Here is a 23,516-nt window from a genome sequence, read left to right as displayed (position 1 = left end):
CATATTTCAGTTATTCTCCTGACATATCCCCATTTACCTAAGCTCATCCTTGAAAGTCAGATTTGTTTATAAAGCTGAAGTCTTAAATAGCTTTTGGATACCCAGTAGGAGATGCTATTCTGTCTTATTTGGCTACAACGCTTCATATTATCTGGTTGAACCAAGATGGACTTTTCTCATAAATATCATTCTAAGGTCAAAACTTCCTATCCACTGCCAACTGAATGTGGGCATACATGCGTAACTCTTGGCTTACAAATTCAAAATTCACACAGCCCTGCATTTGATGGATAAATTAAAAAATATTAAATATAGAATAATTCATAGCTCTTAGCTGAAAACCATGCTGGTGCCATTAATGATATTCAACTCCAGTAGCGAGCAACTTCAGAGTCCCTGCTGTTGAACTTGTTTAGTTATGGCTTTAGCAGATGCCGCTGCCATTTCAGCCATCAGGAGGTCTTAGGGTCATGGGTTTTCTCTTCTTCTTTTCTATTCCTCTTGTTGCTAGCACATTAAATCTACTGCCCTCTTAGACATTTGGCCTCTGTTTTGCACAGCACTGCCCAAAATAGGAGGAAATGCAACCAAGGCGAAGAAGAAGATTTTTGTATTTGTCAGCAAATATAGTTTATCTTCTAAGTACAGAGTAACAACCAGGCTAAGGGGAAAAGAGATAGTTAACTGTATCAAGTCAGAAGCAAAGTATCTGACATCTCACTACAAATGCCTCTGCCCATTATGAGAAAATCTGTAGTGTTATCATGGAACTAGAAGTAATTTTTGAGGGCTGAAATGGAAATTGATTGTTTTTGAATATCCCGAAGTCAGTACTGTTTATCCTGCTATTGGAAATTACTTACAGAATATTTCAGCTCATTACTAGTAGCTATTTTCTACCTGCAAGAATTAAGCATATGTCAACTCCTCATGCGATTGGGAACCAAATGACAAAATCTCCAGAAAGATGGTGTAAAATCCTGCAGTATCATTCCTATACCCAGGTAGGAGACAAAAATATAATTCATCTGATTAGATGGTCCTTACTGGCCTAACCAACAAGCCTTAAAGTATATTTTCAATGCATGTGTTTTGCAGGTTCTGAAATTCTTCTCGTGATGTTTTCTATCACACTAAATATATTATCAAATTGCTCCTTCATTGCATCTCTGCAGTCAGCAGAAACCAATGCAAGAATTGCTAGTGTTTCACTTCTTTAATGTTTTTACTTATTTCTTCATAAAAGGTAAACAGCAAACTATAGGAATATACAGTCATAGCATTTTATCCATCAATTCTCTTCCCTCTGTCATCCTCTCTTTGTCAGCCACTGACTATCCATAGGAATCCAGAAAATGTTCTATTTTTTTTATCATCTATTTTCTACCCTTTTAGCAATACATACATTGATAAAAACAGCAGTTAAGCATATCATTGTAGGCAAAAAAATCCAATTGCAACTGTACTGATAATGGCAAATCCTATTATACAGGAATTATGATTAAAAAAAGGAGTCAGAAGCCCATCTGAGCCTAGAGGCACACCAGTTTCTGCACACCAGTTTTTGTAGCCAATGGCACAAGAGAATGTGGTGTGGTTCAGACTTCCCGCCTGAATGACCAGGTACCATTTACAGGTAGGCCAACTGGGGGTGGCCCAGCTTAGAGCATGGCACAAACTCAGGGCTGTAGAGTTGACATATAACCACTCTGCCCTTGAGCCCCTTTGGGATTTAAGTAACTGAGCAGGGATCCTGGTTTTCTCTGATAAAAAAAAAAAAAAATCTCCAAATTTTGGATTAAAAAACGTAACCCAAAACCCATATTTTTCCGTTATTGAAATGGAACACCACTATATCTATATCTGTTTACAGATATATAGATATAGATAGATGTATCTATATACAGATACCTATATCTATATATCTAGATAGATATCAACATAGATATATAAAATCTATGTAAAATTGGGGATTATATATATATGAGAGAGACAGAGAGATCTATATACAAATATAGATCTATATCGAGATATATAAATAATCCCCAATTTTCAGTGGTGTTCCATTTTAAACATGGAAAAATATGGATTTTTGTTACTTTTTTATGTGCGTGTGTATATCTATGTCTATAGCGATGTTCCATTTTAATCATGAAAAAATATGAATTTTGGGTTACATTTTTAATCCAAAATTGGGGATTTTTTTTTTTTTTTTAAATCGGACAAAACCAGGATCCCTGCTCAGTTACCTAAGTCCTGAAGGGGCTCAAGAGCAGAGTGGTTATATGTCAACTCTACAGCCCTGAGTTTGCGCCTTGCTCTAGGCTGGGCCAGCCCCAGCTGGCCTACCTGTAAATGGTACCTGGCCATACAGGCAGGAAGTCTGAATCACACCACATTCTCTTGTGCCACTAGCTGTAGAAACTGGCGTGCAGAAACTGGTTTGCCTCTAATATATATATATTTTAGTGGGCTTTAATTTTAATCATGGAAAAATGTGGATTTTGGGTTACTCTTTTTAATCCAAAAATTGGGGATACTTTTTTTTTTTTTTTATCAGAGAAAACCAGGATCCCTGCTGATGACAAGAATGCAGCCATCTCTGAAATGGAACTTGAGAGCCCTCTCTAACGTTACATAATGACTTGGCACAAGAAACAAAGAATATGGGGCCTGAGTCTCCTCCAATTTATACTGAACTCTATTCTGCACTTAAGTAAAAGTTAGGAACAACTCCAATGAGTTCAACAGCAGTACACAACTGAAGAGAAATTAGACTCTGTGTATCTACATGAAACTTTGGGCAGGATGTTGGAAGAACTGTAGGCAAGACATTATTGACTCAGAATGTAGTGAGGAAGTAAGGACGGACATCAGTATTCTTCCAGAAACAGACTTGAATCAAACACTCCTAGCACTCCATTTCACATTTCATCTGAAAGGCAGCACCACCAGCCTTCAGATGTCTCGTTACACCCTGCCAACACAGTGATTTTTGGGGATGCCACTTACTTCTCTTCTGCACCAGCTTGCGCTTTTATCAGTCATATCCCATTCATGTAATTGTCAGGCCTGACCAAAGTTAGCGTGAGAGATCGGGCAAGATTGCAGCCTGGGTATATTCAAACAAACAAATTATAGAGAGTTAAGAGGAGAGGGGAATTACTGTGCATCAGCTACTCTGCAGTAAGTATCCATGGGCCTGCTTTGACCTCATGATAAGTGAAAGCTAAACAAGGGCAGCTTAGTCCTCAGTGAAACAGGGTTAAGTTGCCACAATTAAGCTTTCACTTATCAGAGGGTAAGAGCAGGCCCATGAACAGCTATTTGGCACCAGTTTCTCCACAGTAATTCCCTGCCTTCCTCTGTAAATTGCTCATTTATCCATTACTTTACTTACTGAAAAAGTTTATATACTCAGATTTTGGCAGATGAGCTCTTAAAGAGCCCTAACTCTTTTTTTTTTTTTTTTTTTTTGCAAGAATGCTTGTGTGGGCTCCACAACCCAGAATCTATTCTACCTGTTAGGTGCCTAGCTGCAATCCTATTTCACCCTGCTTGGATCTCTGAAAAACCATTGATACCACTACTTTTTTGTAATGTACTTTCACCTTAGCCTTAGGACAAAGTCAGAAAAAAGCAGCCATGTGGGAGAAAGGACCATGTCATCTTTTCTGTCAGCAGTTTTTCAGCAAATGGAAACGACTATTTAATGGTTATCAAGGTCCACAGCAGGGTGGAAGGAACAGGACCACACTTAGGCATCTAATAAGTGGAACAGATTCTAGCAGCTTCTTTACTCATCAGTATGTGATAGAGCTCACCGACCACTGGCTGTCACTGATGGCAAAATTAAATTCCAGAAGTGGCTGAAAGAAATGTCTTATAACAACTGGAAGCAAACTGGGAATATACGAGAAAACACATGGGGAAATTTGCCAGTCTAAGCCTTCAGAGAACAACTGTCTATCTTATTGGCAGCCCAAGAACCTAGTCTTCAAGAGCAGCAACCACAGACAACTGTTTATAAAATTAAGTATTATATTGTGCTTTAGCACCATAAACCATGGTTGCAAAAAGATTCAAAGGAGTGTGTGACATTTACTTTCATAGTAAATATGCATGCTCATGCTCAGTTACCCAATTCAGCTTTTAGAGGAGTACAGTACCACCATGTCCACTGCTCAAAAAAATCACACAACAGTGACCTCTTTCTGCACACTGTACATTTACAGAGAGATTGATTATGGAACACCAAATCAAGTGAGCACCTAAACAGTCCATCTAAATGCTTTTCTTGGTCTTTTATTTTCATTTCTTTCCAAGCTGAAAATTAATGAATGTATCGGAAAGGGGCCTGTATACAAAGGCACAACTGTTTTTCATCTTTCATGGTAAAGTTTGCTTGGATGCTAACTGAGGTTGTGTGCATATAAACTGAGAGGAAACACCCTTCCCCGGACCCTCGGATCCTTTTTTTTTTTTTTTTTTAAGACACACACATCTTTATATGCATATACATACGAAATTATAAAAAGCAAATGGAAACAATTATTTCATGGTTACTAAGGACCTGAGGCAATATGCCCCCATTGCCATCTTTTCACAGCACTGCAAGCCTGTGCCTTAAGCCAAGAGTATAGCTGCTAGAAAATTCACTGTATCAGAGCCAGTTCACAAATTGCCAGTACCACATATGTACTTAGACTGCATTCCTCTTGCCCAGGCTGCACAGCCAGAGTCTACAATTCATAATTTGCTAGCCAAACATATGGACCCTGGATTTTACAGGAATAAAAGCCTTTTCTGCACTACTCTTCACTGTCAGAGTAACAAATAATGCAACCACTTTTTGCATACACAGTAATAAGCATACAATGCTGAAAATTTTTGGAATGGTACACTGCATTAAATACTGTAATCTGTTAATGTAACCGACTCCTTGCAGAGGCATAGCAGGGCAGCTTCATGCTCTGTGCAGGGGCTGCACATGGGGAAGCATTGGCTGCTGCAGCACTAATAGTGGTGGCGTGTCCAGATACCTCTGCAGCAGCTTTTATTTTTGTATTCTCCTAACAGCAGCACCCAGGGCTGCTATCCCAGTCGCCCCCCCCAATTATGCTGCTGCCTTCTTGCTGTCCTCTTTAGGGCCTTTTACACACACGAAAGTTATACTGTATTAAATTTAAACTAATGTATGAATCAATCCAGTTTAGTTAATGTTGTTTAAGTTCATGGGGACTTTCTTATTCTGGTGCAAGAGAGCCATTTTTGGTTTAGTTTATGTCACTTTGGAAAGGTAGTAACTTAAAACCCCAAAAGCCTCTCAGGCCAGGTCTTGTGCCAGGGGCACTTTGCTACTCTAGTATCCTGTGTTGGCAAAGCACTCACAATAGACACAGCTTGCACTGGCACAACCTGTTCTTATGCTTATATAAGTTTGTTCTCCCCTCCCTCAAGTAAAAGAAGCAGTTTTGCCAACATAACTTGTCCACACCAGGAGCTTTTGTTAACATGGCTATGCCAGTCACAAACTGTATCTCATAACATCCTTGCCAGGGCTTATGCATAGTTTTATACCGACTTAACAACACCAATATAAATATCTCGGTATAAGCAGTAAAACATTTCAGTGTAAGCAGGTCCTAGCTTACTAACTCAAGCTATATATGTTGTGAAAGTATTTTAGTAAAGCTTCCTCATCCTCTTCACCAGAATAGAATTTGTGGCAAGATCATGGTGCCCGAGCTCTGTAGGTATTTCCACAGAAATAGAAACATGTGATGCATGCAATTTTTAAAAGAAGTGATAGTCTATATGAAATATTACATATTTTGCTCATTGAAATAATGTAATCTCCTATATTATTTACTGACTCCTAGTGAACATTTTGTTAGCAGTATTGTTTCTCCTTGTTTCCTCTAGGTCTACATCCCAGAAGACTGAAAGTCAGCACTGGCAGGGGGGAGGTGGAAGTATAAAGCAGATTTTTTTGAACAGAATTAGAAAAATGCAGTTCATTTTTTTCTATTTTTTATGACAAAGGATTGTGAAAGAACGAACATGTGAGATTTGTTCGTGCTTCTGCAGAAAATTTTAATGAAAAGTGGCAACATAATAATATACTCTGGTAAATTAGGACAGGTAGTAAGCGATTATACAAAAGTCCATTTGTGACAGAGACAGCAGGAGGGAAAATTCTCCCTTGTCCAATATTTCAAAAGCACTGGTTTTGTACATGTTCACTGATACCATGAGCTCCCTGACAGGGATTCTTTGATCTTCCCCATTAAATATTTCTTGTATGGACCTATTCTGAACTTGGTGAGGGAAAAAAATGCATTTGTATGGAATAAAAAAAAAAAGGTATTGAACTGTACACTCATTATCTTTCAAATATGGAAACACTTGTGAAGGTTTGGTCTTTAAATGATACTTTTAGAAGTATCCTTTTGTTTACTTAGAGTATTTCACTTTTATTTTTCATAATAGGTAGAAACAATGCCAAGCAGACCTATGGGAGAGACATTATAAGAATCTACAGCAAAACAAATGTACCTTACTCAGTGACTGAAATAGTCCATACCTGTGTTCGTGGGCTTAGAAGCTCTTCCCTTAGGGACTGGAAGTAACAATAATTCCAAAGACTGCGGTGGAGTTGCTTTCTCTTGCTTCATCTCTGAAAGCTGCAGGGGATCCTCAGAAACCAATGACTTTTTCTTCTCAGCCAAAAGAGTGCCTGCAGCCCTTGCAGCAACCTCCTTGAGCAGGGCAGCTGAGGAAGTCATGGAAGCAAGGGAAAGGAAAGAACTGGCTGGAGGTGGGTGGTCCTGACCAGGAGTCATGTTTCTTTCACTAACTTTTTTTGATAAAGCTGCTAAGGTGGAGCTGGCAGACTGAGAACTAAAAGGTGAGGAAAAGGATTCAAATCTTACAGTGTCTTCAGTCCTCGAAAGTGATTTGTCCTGAAGAACTGCATTGGCTGCAGCTTTCAGTTTCAGGATAGCTGAATCTGGGGACAAACCACAGGTAGTGGTTGAGTTTGGCAACCACTTACCTTGATTCCATATAAACCGATTACTTGCAGTGTATTGGTCACTTTGTTCCTGCTTCTCAGCGAGCTTCCTGGCAAGAACACTTAGTTGCTGGGCATGATGAGTAGGTGGAGAGAAGGAGAGATTTGAGCCAAGATTTACAGGGGACTCAACCCTGCCATTGACAGGGACAGCAGTGTCCAGCTTGAGGGAACCAGCCTCCAGCAGCCGTCTCAGGTTACTACTACTCAATGGCTTATTTGGACCAGGAGGTTCATCTTCACCCAAAGATGACACATCAGGGGAAAGGTGCTCTTTACTCTGTAACGTGTCTCTTAGAGCCTCACTCTCAATAGCTCCCAGTTCCAGCGTGTTGCTGCTAGGAGTTGCACTTCCCAAAGAAGTATCTGGGGAAGTGGACTGCTCTTGAATTCTATCCTCAAGAGACAACTTGAAGTTTTCCTGGACTTCTCCATATGATGCTTCTGAGGGGGTCTCCGAAGAGTTTCCAAACCAGCGTTCTTCTTCACTAAGTTCACCTTCCACTTCCTCCTGTCTAGTACCATCTGGGGGAGACCAAGAACAATAAATTTACTCAAAACTCAGTGGAAAAATGTGCATAAGCATTCTTCATTTTCAGATGCATGTTTAAGTTCTCTAAACACCTACGCTTCTCTCTTCCCTTTCCAAGAAGATTGTGATAAAAACTGGAGACAATGACCTCTACACAAGCCATAAAAATTGGTGCCTATTGAACAGCTACTAAACATACACATAACTTGCTTAATCTTGGCATCATCACCTTAAACCACGGGTGTCTGGATCTGCATACCAGATCTGGTCTATGGAGCCGTGTCGACCAGGAATACAGGGGAGGGGTATGTGGTATTAATACCTGTGGCTCTCTGAACTGACACAATGGCAGAAGTTAATGGTGTCATCACTCATCCTTCCTCTGAATTCCAGGGTACAGAACTCCCCTGAGGACCTGTTTTGGCAGTGATAGGGCAACCAGTGGCTATGTTAATCCCCACCGCTCTCTGAGCTAACACAGTGACTCAGACACTGAAGGCAGTTAGCACTGCTCCTGCTCACCTCACTGCTGGAGGGTGGCCTAGATCTGGGTTTCCTACCAGAGTATGACCAGTATAATTGTAGTAATCTATCTGCATGACCACCTGGACATCATCTATCTCTTCCTATTTATTGCGTAAGTTCTTCATGATGAGTTCAGTGGTGTTAAAGCAGATGTATTTAGTCCACTGAGTATCAGCTACCTAAAAACCCTCTAAGGTTAGCACAGTGGTTCTCAACCTTTCTAGACTCAAGGCACCCTTTGGAAAATGCCAGCTCTTAGTTTTCATTCTTTTTTTTTTTTTTTTACTGTGGAAAAATAGAGCAATTTCTCTGTTGCAAAAAATCTACAAAGATCACAACAGGTCAGAATGTTTCTAGCACTTTGGATTCTTAGCTGAAATCTTTGGTTTTATCCTGTGAAGCATGTTTGCACACTTAGCAGTGTTAACACTATGTAGCAACTTGCAGCACCCTTTAACAGATCTTAAGGCACCCACGGTGCTGTGGCACTGTCGTTGAGAATCACTGGTAGTGCTTAGATTTCTTCAAAAGACAAAACAGCCATTTAACCATTCATATCAAAAGTAGCTACCTTCAGTTATTTTAATCTCAGTCCAATCATATACTTTGTCCTATCCTTGAGGGGAAACCCCCCCCCCCCCAAAACTTGGGAGCTATAGGTTTCTTTCCCAAATAGATTTGATTAGTAATGTAGGAACTATGAGCTAGTGCACTGATCTCCCAGTTATTTGCAGAAGAACTATCCCGTACACCTAATTATTCTTTCTTGTTGGAGAGATGTATTTTTTGTTCTCTGTTAAATTTCTTCAATAAAATTAAACAAAGACTATACCAAAATCCATATTATCAAATGAAAAAAAGTGTTTGCTTCCTTATGGCTAGCTATACTTTCTCTTCACAGGCAACTGCAATGCATCTTGCCTCCCCCAAGATATGACTGGCAGTATTTAAAGTATGGTGCCCCTGGATTGCTCTTCTTCACAATGGTTATTCAGAAATAGACATAACCAAACATTTTTGTACATCTAACTGGCCAATCAGAAAGCAGTCAATAATAATAATAGCAATGTAAGAATTAACTTTATGTTATCACCTTGCAGATACCCTTCTTACATTTCTTGCTTTTAAACTGAATGTCTATTAAAGAGTCCTTGGTAATAACAACTGCAAAACAGTAGGGTTGAAAAAAATTCTATGGACACACTAATACTAAGACTACATGATATATCTACCATCACAGATGATTTCTTGGCCCCCCTTATTTTACTTGCAACAAATTACAAAACTTTAGATAGCACTTAATGAAATAATATTATTTAAGACTTATATTGGACCTGACTTCCTATGAGTTTTACTTAAAAAAAAGAATACCCAAATGTACTCTGTACAAACATGAATGCACGTGCACACACACGTACCCCCCTCCCCCCCACACAAGCCTGAGTCAATAGATTATTTGAATAAACTATGCTATAAAAATATATGAAAAATAAAATGCGTCTCTAGTCAGTTGCTCTGTCCCAGTAAAATTTCAGTGAAAATTTCTCAAGAACAATTGAGAGGACACTACCAGCAATAATCCATCACATTTAACTTGGGCTTTAAAATAGGGGGGAAAAGGAGAAGACAAGAAACTTCCCTTGTTCTTACAGGGTATGGGGGGAACAGGTAAGAAGTTATCTAAAATTATTTTGATATTACTCAGGAAAGGTTAGGCAGGTTGTTTGGGAAATGAATGCATTGCCTGGGACAGAATTAAGGATAAACTGTTAAGTTGGGCTGATACTGTGTCAGTATATATAGAAAGGAAAAAGTGCACTTAAGAGTACTAGCCAAGGCTGTGGAGGGCTCCAATTCCTGCTCCACCACCAACTCTCTTTGTGACCTCAAGCAAGTCACTAAAGTCTCTCTCCATGCCTCAATCTCGCATCTGTAAATGGGCTTCTCTACACAACACCCCTATAAGGAGGACAACGACACAAAAGTTTAGGACAGTCTCAGGTTCTAGAATGAGGAGGGTTACACCTGATGTTTGAAAGAATGTTATGCTTTCAAATAAATATTTTTTTCCTGATTGCTTCTCTCTTTTTAGTGTCAAACACACCATTCTTCTTAGTTACCATCAGCCTTGACAATACAAATTAAATAATAGATCTTTAAAATACTGATCACTTGTTTGTCATGTTTGCATCTGAAATGCAACTCCTCTAACCATATCTAGAATTGTTGTTCTAAGGATAGACACTAATGCTTTGCATAAATTTTCACTATCTAACTCTTTTACTAGGTCTTACCTGTTAGACAAAAAGCGCAGTGACTGACTAATGGGACACCAGCATTTAGAGTGTCCCTTAGGCAGAGAAGAGAAGGGAACAGAAGGGTCAGGGAGAGAGGGAAGAGCTGTATCTACTATCACAGAAGACTGATAATGCAGTTTTATGTCCTGGAAACACAGTCATACTGCACATGTGCCAAAGACAATAAGAAAAGAGCTGAGGGCTGCTCCTATGGTGCTCTTCTCTTCTACTCACACAGATTCTCTATTTGTTTTGCCCCCATAGAGAACACCCACTGTAGGCTCCAACGAAGGGGAGCCATAAGGGTGCACCGTCCCTTCCTTTATTAAAAGGAGAGGGAAAGCTTCCCACTCCCTGGGCGTGTCCAAATGAGCATGCACGTGCCTCTTGCCCCATCTCAAACCCCTTTGAGGCACTTGCAGACCGTGCCAGGGAGTCAGTCCTCCAAAAGAGACGCTCTGGTGTCATCCTGCTCTCCTTCGTTATCCTGCTGCCCCCAGTGCTGTCCAAGGCAAGGGGGGGAGGGGGGTGTCATGGGTGCGCGTGGGTGAGGGGTAGCAGGGGGGATGTCCCCAGGTCTGCATGGGGGGTATGGACCCGGCCCAGCCCTGTGCGGCTCGCTAGTCCGGCTTTGCACCAGAGTGGGTCGCAGGGCTCCAGGAGGCACGCACAGGACCCATGCCTCCTGGAGCTGTGTGACCCACTCTGGTACAAAGCCAGATTAGCGAGCCACACGGGGGGCTTCTTAGGAGGGGCTGTCCCAGGTTTGGGACTGGCACGCAGTCCCCACGTGCTGTGCCAGGTTCTGCCACCATGATGCAGCCTGGCCGGGCAGCAGAGAAGCCCCAGGGCTGGCAGGACCCGGATGGGCCCAGCGCACAGTCCCTGTGTGCCACACCAGGTCCTGCCGCCATGGCTCAGAGCATCCCACTCCTGCTGCTACTGCTAAAGGGAAGTTATGGGCCCTGGGCAGGGGAGCTGGGGTCTTCCAGGGTGCCTGGGACCCTGGGCAGGGAGGCTGTGGCCCTCCAGGGTGCCTGGGACCCTGGGAAGGGGGCTGTGGCCCTCCAGGGGGAGCTGGGCCCCTGGGCAGGTGTGTTGTAGCCCTCCAGGGGGAGCTGGGACCCTGGGCAGGGGGGCTGGGGCCCTGTGAGGGGGCATTCCATGTGCTTGGGGGGGGGGGGCTGCACCCTGTGGGTGCCAGGGGACCCACCCCTCCTAAGCAGCCCCCCCACAAGGTCCCCCACACCCACAGTGCCCCCAGCAATCACCCCACACCAACCCACATCCCTCCACACACTCACCTGCCTTCCCCCACACCCATTCCCACCCCCTTCCTGCAAACACCACATCCCCATCACACACCCAACATGTGCGAAGAAAAACAAAAGTATACATCAACACATAAAGGTACTTAGAATTTATTTTATCATGATGATAGAGACACTGGTAGGCTTCCACAGTGCTTAAAATTGTAAATATACCAATAAAGTATTACCCAACTGATCACTCTCGGGGGGGGGGGAGGGGGGAGGGAACCTTTTGTTTTAATTGTGGAAAAACATGGATTTTGAAGTATTTTTAAAAATGGATTTGGGATGCTGCAGCAGCATCCCTGCTGGCACAAGGGGTAGTGTCCCCAGGTACCAAGTGGCTGGGCCCCAGAAGCTCCTGAGAGCGAGTAGCCCTGAGCTGCTTGCCAAGACAGCTTTTTGTACTGCTGGGGCCAGGACAGGGCAGCTTTTTATATGCTGGGGATAGCACAGATGCACTGGCTGCAGATGCAGGAGGAGCCAGGCAGTGTTATTTTGCCCCAAGTGGCACAATTTGCTCCACAACAAAGTGCATGTCTGAGCACATGTGCCAAGGCAAAAAGCCCTGGCTCAAATTTGCACCGCTTCTATTTGAGCTGCTGCAAGTGCGCGTGCTTGCATGTGTGGACGCATCCCCTGTGGCTTGCTGCAGTGTACATAGGTAGGGGCCATTTCTTTGATAACTGATGCAGTAAGAGCTCCCCCTCTTGTTTCAATTTGCTTTACCTACCGCACTCAACATGTCCCCAACGCTGTCTCCAATTGTGAAGCTCCTCTGTCCCCAAAGCCAGCTAGAATTTTTTGCCCACACAGCTCCTTCAGTGCCCAGAAACCAGATCCTTTCCAACTGCTGACATTCTTTTCTTAGTAACTCCTTCAGTCACTGCAGTATTTAATCCAATACATTCTAAAGTTGTAAGGCTAACCTGAAAGTTGGCACCACCGTCTTATCACGAAGGCAGTCAAACTTCTTTTTAAACACTAATATATTGATTGGCTGTTTAAAGAAGAGCTATGAAGCCTTCACAGGGTTTTTTCTTAGTCACCTAGGAGTCACCACTAGAGGCATTTTGGAAGGATTTAAATTTACATGGTTTCATGCCCCTCAGAGTTGGAACACACTTGAAAACTCAGAAAGTAGTCAACTGAAACCACCAACCTTCCTAGGGTTGCAAATTATTTCATTTCAGAATCTGGAGTTCTTTTGACAGTCAGACTAGTTTTGACCGATATCTGAACCAAACCAAGGCAACCTAACAAACCCTGTTGTGCTTTGGGGTTGTGACAAAAAACATGCATGATGCTATCCCAAAGGACTCTCACTTTTTTCATGTCATTCATCAATACTGATGAGTCCCTAAAACTTGAAGTAAAAGTATAATATAATGATTTTTTCCCTTGTTCATCTATAAGATGCCTCAGGTTTCAAGCCAAGCTCTCGTCAGTTTCAATGGGAGCAGGATTCAGCACGGCATCTCACTAAGTTCTATGTAACTGAACATAGAATGAACATGCTCTGCTCCTCGAGTGTCTTCCGGGTAAGGATTAAGGGCCTTATCCTGTCAATGCTTCTCTCTACTGACTTCCATAGGAGTTCTATGCATACAGAGCACTGATTTGTAGGATCAGTTCACAAGTTGCTTGCCAATGTTGATGACCAGTGGAAGCTGCAAGTGCTCACTCGGCACATTTTAGGATTACACCAATAAAGACTAGAAATGAGCAACTCAATGAATGTCCGACATTTACTAAGACAGCTAAAGCAGCCACATATCCCAACAGCTGTTACCACTGATGTAGTCCTTTTTCTCTTTTTTTTTTCTTTTCTTTTTTTTTTTTTAATAGAATCAAAAATGTGTGCAGAAACACCAAAATCCTCTTAATAGCTTACCCTTGTTGTAAAATATGGCAATATTCTACTATGATTGAGAAGAAATCATCAGCCTGAACAGCAAATATTAATGGCCTGAAATTATATTTGATAATTCACACCATGGGCGCTTTCCTTTTCTACTTGTAAGTATCAATACATTAGAATTTGCTTTTGAATGCTACAAAAAGAACTCAGTAACAGACTTTTCCAAAAAATGGGGGAAAAAAGAAAGAAAGCCCAGACAGGCTAATAAATATGTCCATACTGTATTTGTCTAACTCAACAGTTTACAAATAATTTAATTAATCCTATGACAATAATATTTGACACTCCTAAGAACAGCAGAATAGAAAAGTGATTTGCAGCTTTGTTGTGAATGGACCAAAGGCAGTGCAAGTACACAGCAGGGAATATAGGGAAGAGGAGGGTGTAGTCATCAAGATGAGAGATCACAGAGGGTTTGAATTAGTTTAAAGCAGAGGTGTCAAATTTGCCCCGCACAGATCCAGACCACATAAGCTCCTCATGGGCTGGATCTGTCCCAGGGCACAGGCAGCTGCAGCAATGGCAGCTGCTACAGCAAGACTGGTGGAGCTAGCAATATGACCAGAGGGTCGGCAGGGTCGATGGCAGTTCTGGTGGGACTGCAGTGGCTGGCAGTAGCAGCAACTGTGGCACGGCAGTGGCTGGCAGTAGCAGCAGTGGCAGGGCAAGCAGCTACATAGTGATCTGGGCTATATCAATACAGCCCTTACTTGCCCTTCTGCTACCAATGGTCATGATAAATGGGACCCAAGAGCCCCAGATTCTGTAGCAGACTCTACCCCTCCTAGCCACATCACCAACTTCCAGTAGCCTAGCTGACTGGATCCAGCCTGTAGGCCATGTGTTTGAGACCCCTGGTTTAAATTATCAGCAGGACACAGCCATGTTAACCTTAAATCAGGTAGAAAGCAGATTAAATATCCACTTTGTAGACTGAGTCAGATGTATTGCATACACATACACATGGTATACGCTTTCATGAATCTGACTATTTGAAAGACACCGCTGATTTCTTAAAGAAACTGGACTCCACTGACAAGCTTCCAGCAAACACGATATTAGCTACCACAGATGTCACCTCTCTGTACTCCAACCAGAAAGACAAATTACAAGCCATAAAGAACATAATCCCCAATAAGGACACTACTTTTTCCATTATACTCAGCTTTTGCCCTAACACACAACTATTTCAGATTTGGGGACTCCCTACACCTACAAACAAATGACACTGTCATGCAGGGCACATGTATGCCCCCCCCAGTCAATATATTTATGAAAGAACTTGAAGTCCATTTCCTCCGCAGCTGCCTTCTCATCCCCCTGAGATACCCAGGGTACACTGATGATATCTTCATTGTTTGCACACATGGAGTAATGTCACCAAGACTTTAACAACTTCTACCCCTTCACCAAACTAGCTCTGGAATACTCCACCTAGAAAATTCATTTCCTAGACACCACAGTGAAGGTTTGCAGTGGCCACGCTGCATTGGAAACCAACTGACCTCTGCAGCTACCCTCACACCACCACTTTCATCCTAATCACACCACTAGATCCATCACCTATAGTCAAACTCTATGTTATAATCCTATCTGCTCTGATCACACTAACTAGGATGCACACCTTAAAGATCTGGAGCAGGGATTCCTACAATTACAATACAATCCCAAAAGTGAAGCCACTCAAATCATCAAAGTCTCTCTGGTTGTCACCCTGACTTGAACCTTAGACAGATTATTAATGACTTCCAACCCCTCCTAGAAAAAGAAAATGACAGTTTCAATACAGCCATAGGGGGAAACCTGTCCTGGCTTACAGACAGCCTCCCCTCAAATGGCATTTCTCAAGCAACAGGCTACCTAACTCCTATTCTCACCAAGGCACCAGGCTTTGCAACAAACTCAGATGCCAGCTTGTGTGTGCTCTTTCATCAAGACATCATCATCACTGGACTGAATAACATGGAATGTAACATCTGAAGTTCATTCACCTTCAACTCTACCAACTTCATATATGCTCATCTGCTTATGGTGCCCCCCTGCTGTCTACACTAGACAGATAGGGCAATCCTTATGTGTAAGAATGAATGAACACTGATCTGACATCAGCTTCATAAAGACACAAAGGCCTGTGGCAGAACACTTTAACCTCCCTGGACAATCCATTGTTGACCTTAGGGTGACTGTTCTTTGGCAGCAAAACTTTAAAATCCAATTTGAAAGGGAAATCATGGAACATCACCCACAGACTGAAGTGTGTTAAGTGTGGTATAAACCTGGATTAGTTTTTGTGACCCCTTTGTTCCTGTGGGTATATTTCTTGCTTGTTAACCTCTCCTAGCACTGCCACCCATCCCCTCTCGCCCCTTTCTTCTTTCTCCCTCCCTTCCTGCCTTTTATATTCAAACCATTCTCTCTATTTTACATACTGCTCTGTGCACATCCTTTCACAGTATGTGATGAAGTGAACTTGGGCTCACAAAAACTTATGGTATTTGTATCTTCAGTTTAGTTAGTCTATAAGGTACAAAACTACCCTTCCAACTGCCTTAAATTATCGGACCTTTGTAACGTTACAGAGGAAGAAAGAACAAGCTCTAAATAAAGTCTGGAGATGTAACACAAGAGAAAAAAAAGAGAGGAATCAAAGGTGCTTCACAAGTTATGGATACGAGTGACAGGGTACTCTCTCGATCACAGGTGAATGTGGGGAGTGAAGATGATCTGGGAGGAAAGCTCAGGTACTCAGTTTGTCCACAGTAAGCCTAAATTAATCCTAAAACATCCATAAGGACACGTCAGTGGGGCATGTTGAGACATGGGGACTGAAGGGAAGTCAGGTGAAGAGTGAAAAAATATATTTAGATTCACTAGTGCAAAGGCTGTGGCTGAAGCCAAGTGAACAGATAAGATGATCCAGTGATGAGATATAGAGGGAGTGCATGCAGGGGACACAGAGGACAGGACCTTGTAGGACCCTGCACAGATGAAAGGAAAAGTGGACAAAGTCAAGGGGGTGAGGTTATGAAATCCAAGGAAGGGCAAGATTTTGAGAGAGCAGGTACTATAAATCGACAGAGTCAGGAGAAGCCAAGAGGTCAAAAGAGGATGAGGAAGGAGTAGAGGCCTTGAAATTCATCCAGTAAAACGGTCATTGGAGACCTTGCACTGAACAGTTTCAGTGAAGTAGAGAGAGTACAAGCCAGATTGGAGGCTATCCAGGATGAAATTAGAGGAGAGGAACTCGAAGCAATGGTTGTAAACAGCACAGTCGGTGAGCACTCTGAAGCAACAAGAGAATCATATCATAGAATTTAATACAGGTCTCCTAATATATGAAAGCAGAGAGCGGAAGATTGGTGGTTCCCTCAGCTTTCTTAACAACTGAATACAGTCAACATCTACACAATGTAAATAACCCATCAAAAAATCTACAAAAGATCAAGGGCTAATTTCACAAATTTTATCTGCTTTGCCTCGGAGTATAAATCTGTTAATTTCACACGAAGGTGAGATACGTAGGCAGCAAACACAGGCCTAGAAAATGGTAACAGGGCAATCTGATCAAATCGGGTCTGGGAAATTCATTTTCTATTTCATTAAAACTTGCCCAGTCCCCCCAAATTGTCCAATTGTTCTTTATTATTTGGAAAGCAGAAAAAGGCTACAGTTGTACATTTAAAATAATACTATTTAGTAGATTGGTTTGGGGGTCAGGAGGACATTATTGGATACCTGTCCCCACTCCAGCATGCATATATGTGCGTGTACACATGTGCACATCATGGGGCCTACTTTGCAGCTGCGGAGTTACATTCTGCACAGATGTTCCAAAGATTCCCCTCCACAGAACAGCACTTGCAGCAATCTCTGAATAGACCATACATCCAGAACAGTAGCAATGTTGATTTTCCCACAGGGATGCTGAAGGAAAATCATGATTTTAATAAAGACACAAAGGCCTGCCTTAACTCCTTTTATTACATCAACAGCAGCAAATAAAACTTGGAAGATACAGTTCTATAAACAGCCTGTATGCTAAAGCACATACCCTCCCTACCCCATTGCTCCTTCCTGATTTCAGTGTGCTGTAGGTTAGCAGCACTGTTACTGTTCTTTCAGTGGAACTTTGGTCTCACCTTCCTTATTAACTGGATGATTATTATTTAACTCTTGACCTCATCACAAAATGGTTTAGCAGTATTGCTGGATCTTGAACCCAGTTTCTCTATTTTAGACTAACCTAGGGAGAGTGGGACAGCTGTAAAGGGGAACTGCCAGAAAATAATTGCTCCTCCGCTCTGTCTCTCTTTCGTACATTTAAGTCAGGTGAAAATATACACACAATTAGACAAGAAAAGAAGCCCTGGGTGGGACCCTATATTTCATCTCCATCTCTGTTAAAATAATTATTTTCCTCAAGGAAAAAGATTGCAATTTTAAGGCAGAACACATATCCTCTATTTCTATTCCCAGCTTAAATCATCTTTGAAAACCTCAGAGAAGTTATTAGGTTGAATACTTTATGAAAGAACTTTTTATACAGTGCTCTGAGACCAACCAGATGCCATAAAAATAAGTTATTTACCTTATAGTAACTAGAGTTCTTCTGGATGCATTGGTCATCGGCACATTCCACTGCAGGTGCGCATAAGTCTCATGCATTCAAGCTGAAGCTTTCTGGCCAATGGTACCCATGGGGCATGCATGTGACCTGCTGCTCCACTTCTCCTTATGTCCTGCATCAAAGGGCACAAAGCAGCAGAGCATACCAACCATGTCTCACTTTCCTGTCAATTGCAAGATCTCAGGTGCACTGATCTCTGAGAAAAAGGGAATGGAGGGAGGACTTGAGATGCATTCTCCATTCAGTCATTCTGCAACTCTTCCCTCATCCCTCCATCTGAGGAGTCTAGCAGACATGAGATTTTGCAGCCAACAGGAAACCAAGGCTCAGCGTGAGACTTGAGAAGAAACAGGGCAATCACGTACTGTATGAGTCCTCTTGACCAAAAGTCTCAAAGCTTCAGTACAAAGCTCATAAACATGCACAGCAGAATGCACATATGAACAATGAATAATGAAAAACTCTTATAAGGCAATTGTATCTTGTCTATATGCACATTGTGAGGGTTATTTTGAAGCAATGACCAGTCCATTTGTAGGTGGAACCTTGCAGTTTCTGGAGAACAGCAACTGGAAGAGTGTTTTGCTGATGCAGCATCTGATCTGGAGGCTTCAGAAATGGCCTAATCTCTTATGAATGTGCAAACAGAGCACCAATTTTATAAACATCAGGGATGGATTTTTAGGAATACAACTCATGTTGATGGATTGTTGAGGAAGTACAAACTAACTGTCACTGGAGGACACACAGACAAGCATATACTTGGAAAGCTACTGTAGGGAGGTCACCTGCCCTTCAATCTTTCCAGTACAGCCACAAAATCTGAGGACATGCCCTGAATAATGTTTTTCTTTGTAAGTAAAAGGCCAAATTGCCTATGTCCAGTGCAGAGAGCTGCCTCTATCCTGGATGCCTGGGGTTTTGAGAAAAAGATATGAAAGGTTTAGGTGCAACTCTGTGACTGTCTGTCAGGAATTCAGGGTATAACCTTAAGGAGACCATGGCCAGACTGCAAACCACACAGACAAAATATGCCACTGGGAGCTTGGATGTCCCCCACACTTCTTGTTAAGGTGACAATAAAAATGGTCATCTTGATCACTGACAAAAACAGGAAGCATGAAGCCCTTGGCTTAAACAGTGCTTCATAGAAGCTGTACAAACAAGGCTAAGATCCCATGATACAAACTGATCTTACATTATATGGGATATATTAGTCAGACCTTTCAGGAATTTTAGCACAACAGATGGGAAAATGCAACCTAACCAACTACTGGAAGAGGAAGAGCAAAGATTATTGCTAGCCACACTGAAGGAGACAGGTTGCTCTGCTTCAACTCTAGGAAGTCACACAGGCATCCAGAAGTCTCCAAAAGATTAATCTTGCCCACTTAACCAAGTAGGTCTGTTTGATGGAAATTTGTGTCTATAAACTAAGATGTCATGAAAGAAAAAGGCCAATCTGACCTTGAGAACCATTCAGGATCCAATTTATGATGTGCAGAAAACTTATGTTTGGATAGAGGATCTTCCCTCCAACCTGGTATAAAAAAGATCTGGGAGTAAAATGCAAGGATTTGGGATGGGTGGATGATAAACACAGAACATCCCAAGAACCTGAACAGGCTCAGCCATACCAGGGCTGCATATGTGAAGAACTGCAAGCACTGGAGAATAGACAGAGAATAACTCTCCTGCCCGCAATACCACAAAAGCATCAGATGGGCTCAGTAGCCCAGGGGTCCCTTCAAAACAGGAGAGCCAACGCTTTCTGCTGGTTTGAATTGTGAATACCAGAGTGAAAAAATGTCCTGGAGGACAAAGCCTTTGACTTTCCAACCACGATTCCAGCAGAAGCATCTGTGTAGGTTGCTTGCCTGCCTTTTCTGAAGGCTGAGCAGTTTACTGTGGAAAAAGGAAATATGGTGTCAGATGTACCAGTTCTAGAGTCTGATTTCCCTGAAAATGGATGAAAGACCTGCTCCATACTTTGTTTATGTAAAGTACAGATGTGGTGATGTTTGACATACTCTGCATGCATCCCAAGATGCACTGCAGGAAGGTTTCATAGGCCTTGGGGATTACCCTGAACTCCAGTATGTTGATATGTATACTTGGATCACAGGCTCTGAGGTTGTTGCTGGGTGTTCCTCAGCCCATGTCATTATAATTCTAGACCAGTCCTCAACCGTTTTAGACTCAAGGCATCTCCCCATCCCTTTTCTGAATTTAGCAACATCACATTTCAAAAATGAATTTACAGCAGCTCCTGTAGAAGCCATCTTTCCTGTTAGACAATCCTGCTGGATTGGTGGGCTGCATATACAAGTGTAATATAAAACATCTGTAACAGATGCTACTGTACCGTGGTTCACACCACCCTTTCAGTGAGTCAAAAGGGTTCATCCCACCTTCTGGCTTGCCTCAGATACGGTACAAATTGCTCTCACTCAACTGTCCCCTCTGCTTTTGAATCCCAGCTTCATTCAGCAGTATGGCTTATTCATACAAGAGATTCGATCTGTGATTCAAATACCTTTTTGGTTGCATCAGATATTACTGAGAAGGAGTGACATGCCAGCTCTTTGGTTCTATCCTTTAAACTGAGCAAGGAACAGAAGTATGTATCTATTTGCTGGAGAAGCCTGGATAGAGTGGTATTATCCCCACTTTTTGCTGCTTTGGTCACTGATTTTCCTGTTCAACTAATTCACTTTTTGTACTAATTTTAGCTCTCTCCCAAGGAAAATTAACAGTAGGTCTTTTTAAAAAAAATCTAATAAACCTAATGCAAGCAAGAGCGGCCCCTCCTGACAAAGCTGCTTCCCAGTCTGACTCTGAAGATGTCTGCTGGAACGAGAGGTATCCGGAACAGTTTTATCTGATGGCAGAAGTGGCATGGCACCCATGAAAGAGTCTAATGGCACATTATGGTGACAACTAGTGTGTTTTAGACTGCAAAGAAGCATCAAAAGGAGTTCATTATGAATTCACAAGGACCTTTCACCACTGCAGGGGAGTAAAAAAATTAACTGATATGCATTGCAGGGATGGCTAGAAGTTATTTCCATGGATTGTGCACTCATCTTAAGTTTTCTGTACACAAAGCGTAATTTGGTTTGTGGTGTCATATGGCCTCCAAGCCATATGGCCTAACAGGGAGGCCTCTCTCTTGACACCAAACAAACCTGGCCCAGGTCTCCACTAGTGACACCAGACTGGTTAGATCAGGGGTGGGTAATTATTTGAGCTGAAGGACCACTAAGGGAGTTTTGGTGAGCTACCAGGGGATGGAGAAGGGTTGTGAACCCTAACACTTGGTGAGTGAGGTCACCATGAAGACTGGCCCAGGACCCCCCCAGGGCAGGGTGCACTTAGCCAAGTGAATGGGATAGGCTGCGGGCAGGCAGGGAACAGTGTTCAGGAGCAGGATGGGTGGGCAGGGCCAGGATCACAGGGTAGTGACAGTGCAGGGCCAGGCCCCAGGGCAGAGCTATGATCTGCTCCCACCACGGCCCTACACTGTCACCATCCTGCGATCCCGAGCCCAGCTCCCAGATAACACTACCTGCCCATCCACAGCCCCATCCCATCCAGCCAGCCAAGTGCACTGTGCTCATGGAAGTCCCAGCCCAGTGTCGAGAGAGACCCTGCCTACTCACCAACTCCATCTGGTGCCCCTGGCAGCGGGTGTGGGGTGGACAAGCCGGGATGCCCAGGCAGCCGGCCTGGGTCTGGTGGCAGTGGTGACAGTGCGGTGGGAGCCAGAAGGAGCCACTGCTATGAGGGCTGCCAAGACGCCAAATCTGGCCACCTCACTGCCCCTACACTGCTGCATGCCCAGGGGTGGTGGGATTGGCCACACTTGCCACAGACTGGGCTGCCCACCACGGGCTTGATAAAATCCCTTGGCAAGCCAGATCCAGTCCACGGGCCACATATTGCCCATGCTTTGGTTAGATGCTAGCACCCATGCTGAGCGAAGCATGCCACAGCTGTCACAGAGTCCAAAGTGATCCCAATGAACCTTTGCAACAACATAACGTTTGACTTCTGGGCATTTACATTCAGACCCCAGTCCTAGAACAGAAAAAGATTTTGTCAAATGGCTTTGCACACCTAATAAGAGGATCTTTCTTACAGTTACCAGTTATCCAGGTAACAGTTTTTCCTGAGGTGGGTTCCTACTACCACAAGGATTTCGGTGAAATGTTCTGGCCCACTGACAAGTCATAGGTTAGGATCTTCTATAGGTAGGAATTCTGACCTACCACAAATTTCAGGCACTGTCTGTGAAATCATAAAATAGATATGAGAGGGTAGGTATCTTAATGGGCAAAAGATGTAAACTAGTTCCAATTCCAAGGAAGGAATTATGGTGTCTAAAATCACCATCTTGAATTTGAGCTTGAAGATTCACAGATGGAGTTTTCTCAGACCCAAGACGAATCCCCACTACTCTTTCCTCTTCAGGATTTGTAAGTAATCACTGGTAAAGTAGTCCTGGGGAACTACTTCTATTGTACACAATGAAAGAAATGAAAAGTTCTCTGTTGTAACAGGATTTTATGGAAATTCTGCAGACAGTATTGGAAGTAGGCATGAGAGGTACTGGTTAGTATAACCTTATTGTCTGCCTTTCTGACACAATCAAGACAAACATCCTGGAAATCATCTCTTATGAGTAGGGTTAGATTAATGCGAAAACCCAACCAGTAGGCTTGCAGAAGAGTATGCCTTATGAGCTAATAAATTTCATTTCTTTGTTTCCTTGTCATTTTGGTTAGGTTTGCTTTGGCATAATTTCTGGCTTGTGACTATTACCACTACTGACTTTATAGGCATAAAAATACTCCATCCTCTCTCAGACTTGGAATTTCTTATCCATCTTACATGAGATGAGGGGTGTTGTGATTGGCGTGTGCCAGACTACTTTCCTGAGGTCCATTAGGAAAGCCTATTTATTGACTTCTATGGGAGTCTGAAGAGTGATAAGTCTCGAAAGTTGCTGAAATCAATCATTTGTTGGTCTCACAGGAAAACCACCTCTCCATCTGAGGAGGAAGAAGAACAGCACCTCCCACGTCTGTTTACTATATCATCATCTTGCCTCTTGCCCTGGGGACAGAGGCACCAGTGAGGGCTGCAGGGCAGCTTGGGTGGCTAAAGTACCTGGATGAGGGGCACACTGATAATAATCATGTCACCTTGTGCAGTGTGTGGCCAAAA

The 23,516-nt window shown here is 42.7% G+C and overlaps 1 protein-coding gene across 7 annotated transcripts in view; it reads right to left on the bottom strand.

Annotated features, from left to right (window-relative positions):
- The window catches only part of ZNF827 (zinc finger protein 827), a 159,082-nt gene that overhangs the window by 118,410 nt on the left and 17,156 nt on the right, over positions 1–23,516 (bottom strand). For 6 of the 7 annotated variants that reach the window (XR_002088380.2, XM_019481519.2, XM_059722006.1 and 3 more), the window contains exon 2: positions 6,587–7,600. Coding sequence is in view for 6 of the 7 variants with exons in the window: in XM_019481519.2 (XP_019337064.2) it covers positions 6,587–7,600 (1,014 nt within the window). In the remaining variant the exon portion in view is untranslated. The remainder of the gene's footprint in view (positions 1–6,586; positions 7,601–23,516) is intronic. The other variant, XM_019481524.2, reaches the window with a different exon arrangement.

The sequence above is a fragment of the Alligator mississippiensis genome, chromosome 2, assembly GCF_030867095.1.
Source record: "Alligator mississippiensis isolate rAllMis1 chromosome 2, rAllMis1, whole genome shotgun sequence".
In the NCBI taxonomy this organism is placed as follows: domain Eukaryota; kingdom Metazoa; phylum Chordata; order Crocodylia; family Alligatoridae; genus Alligator; species Alligator mississippiensis.
This window is presented reverse-complemented; position numbering and strand designations above follow the sequence as displayed.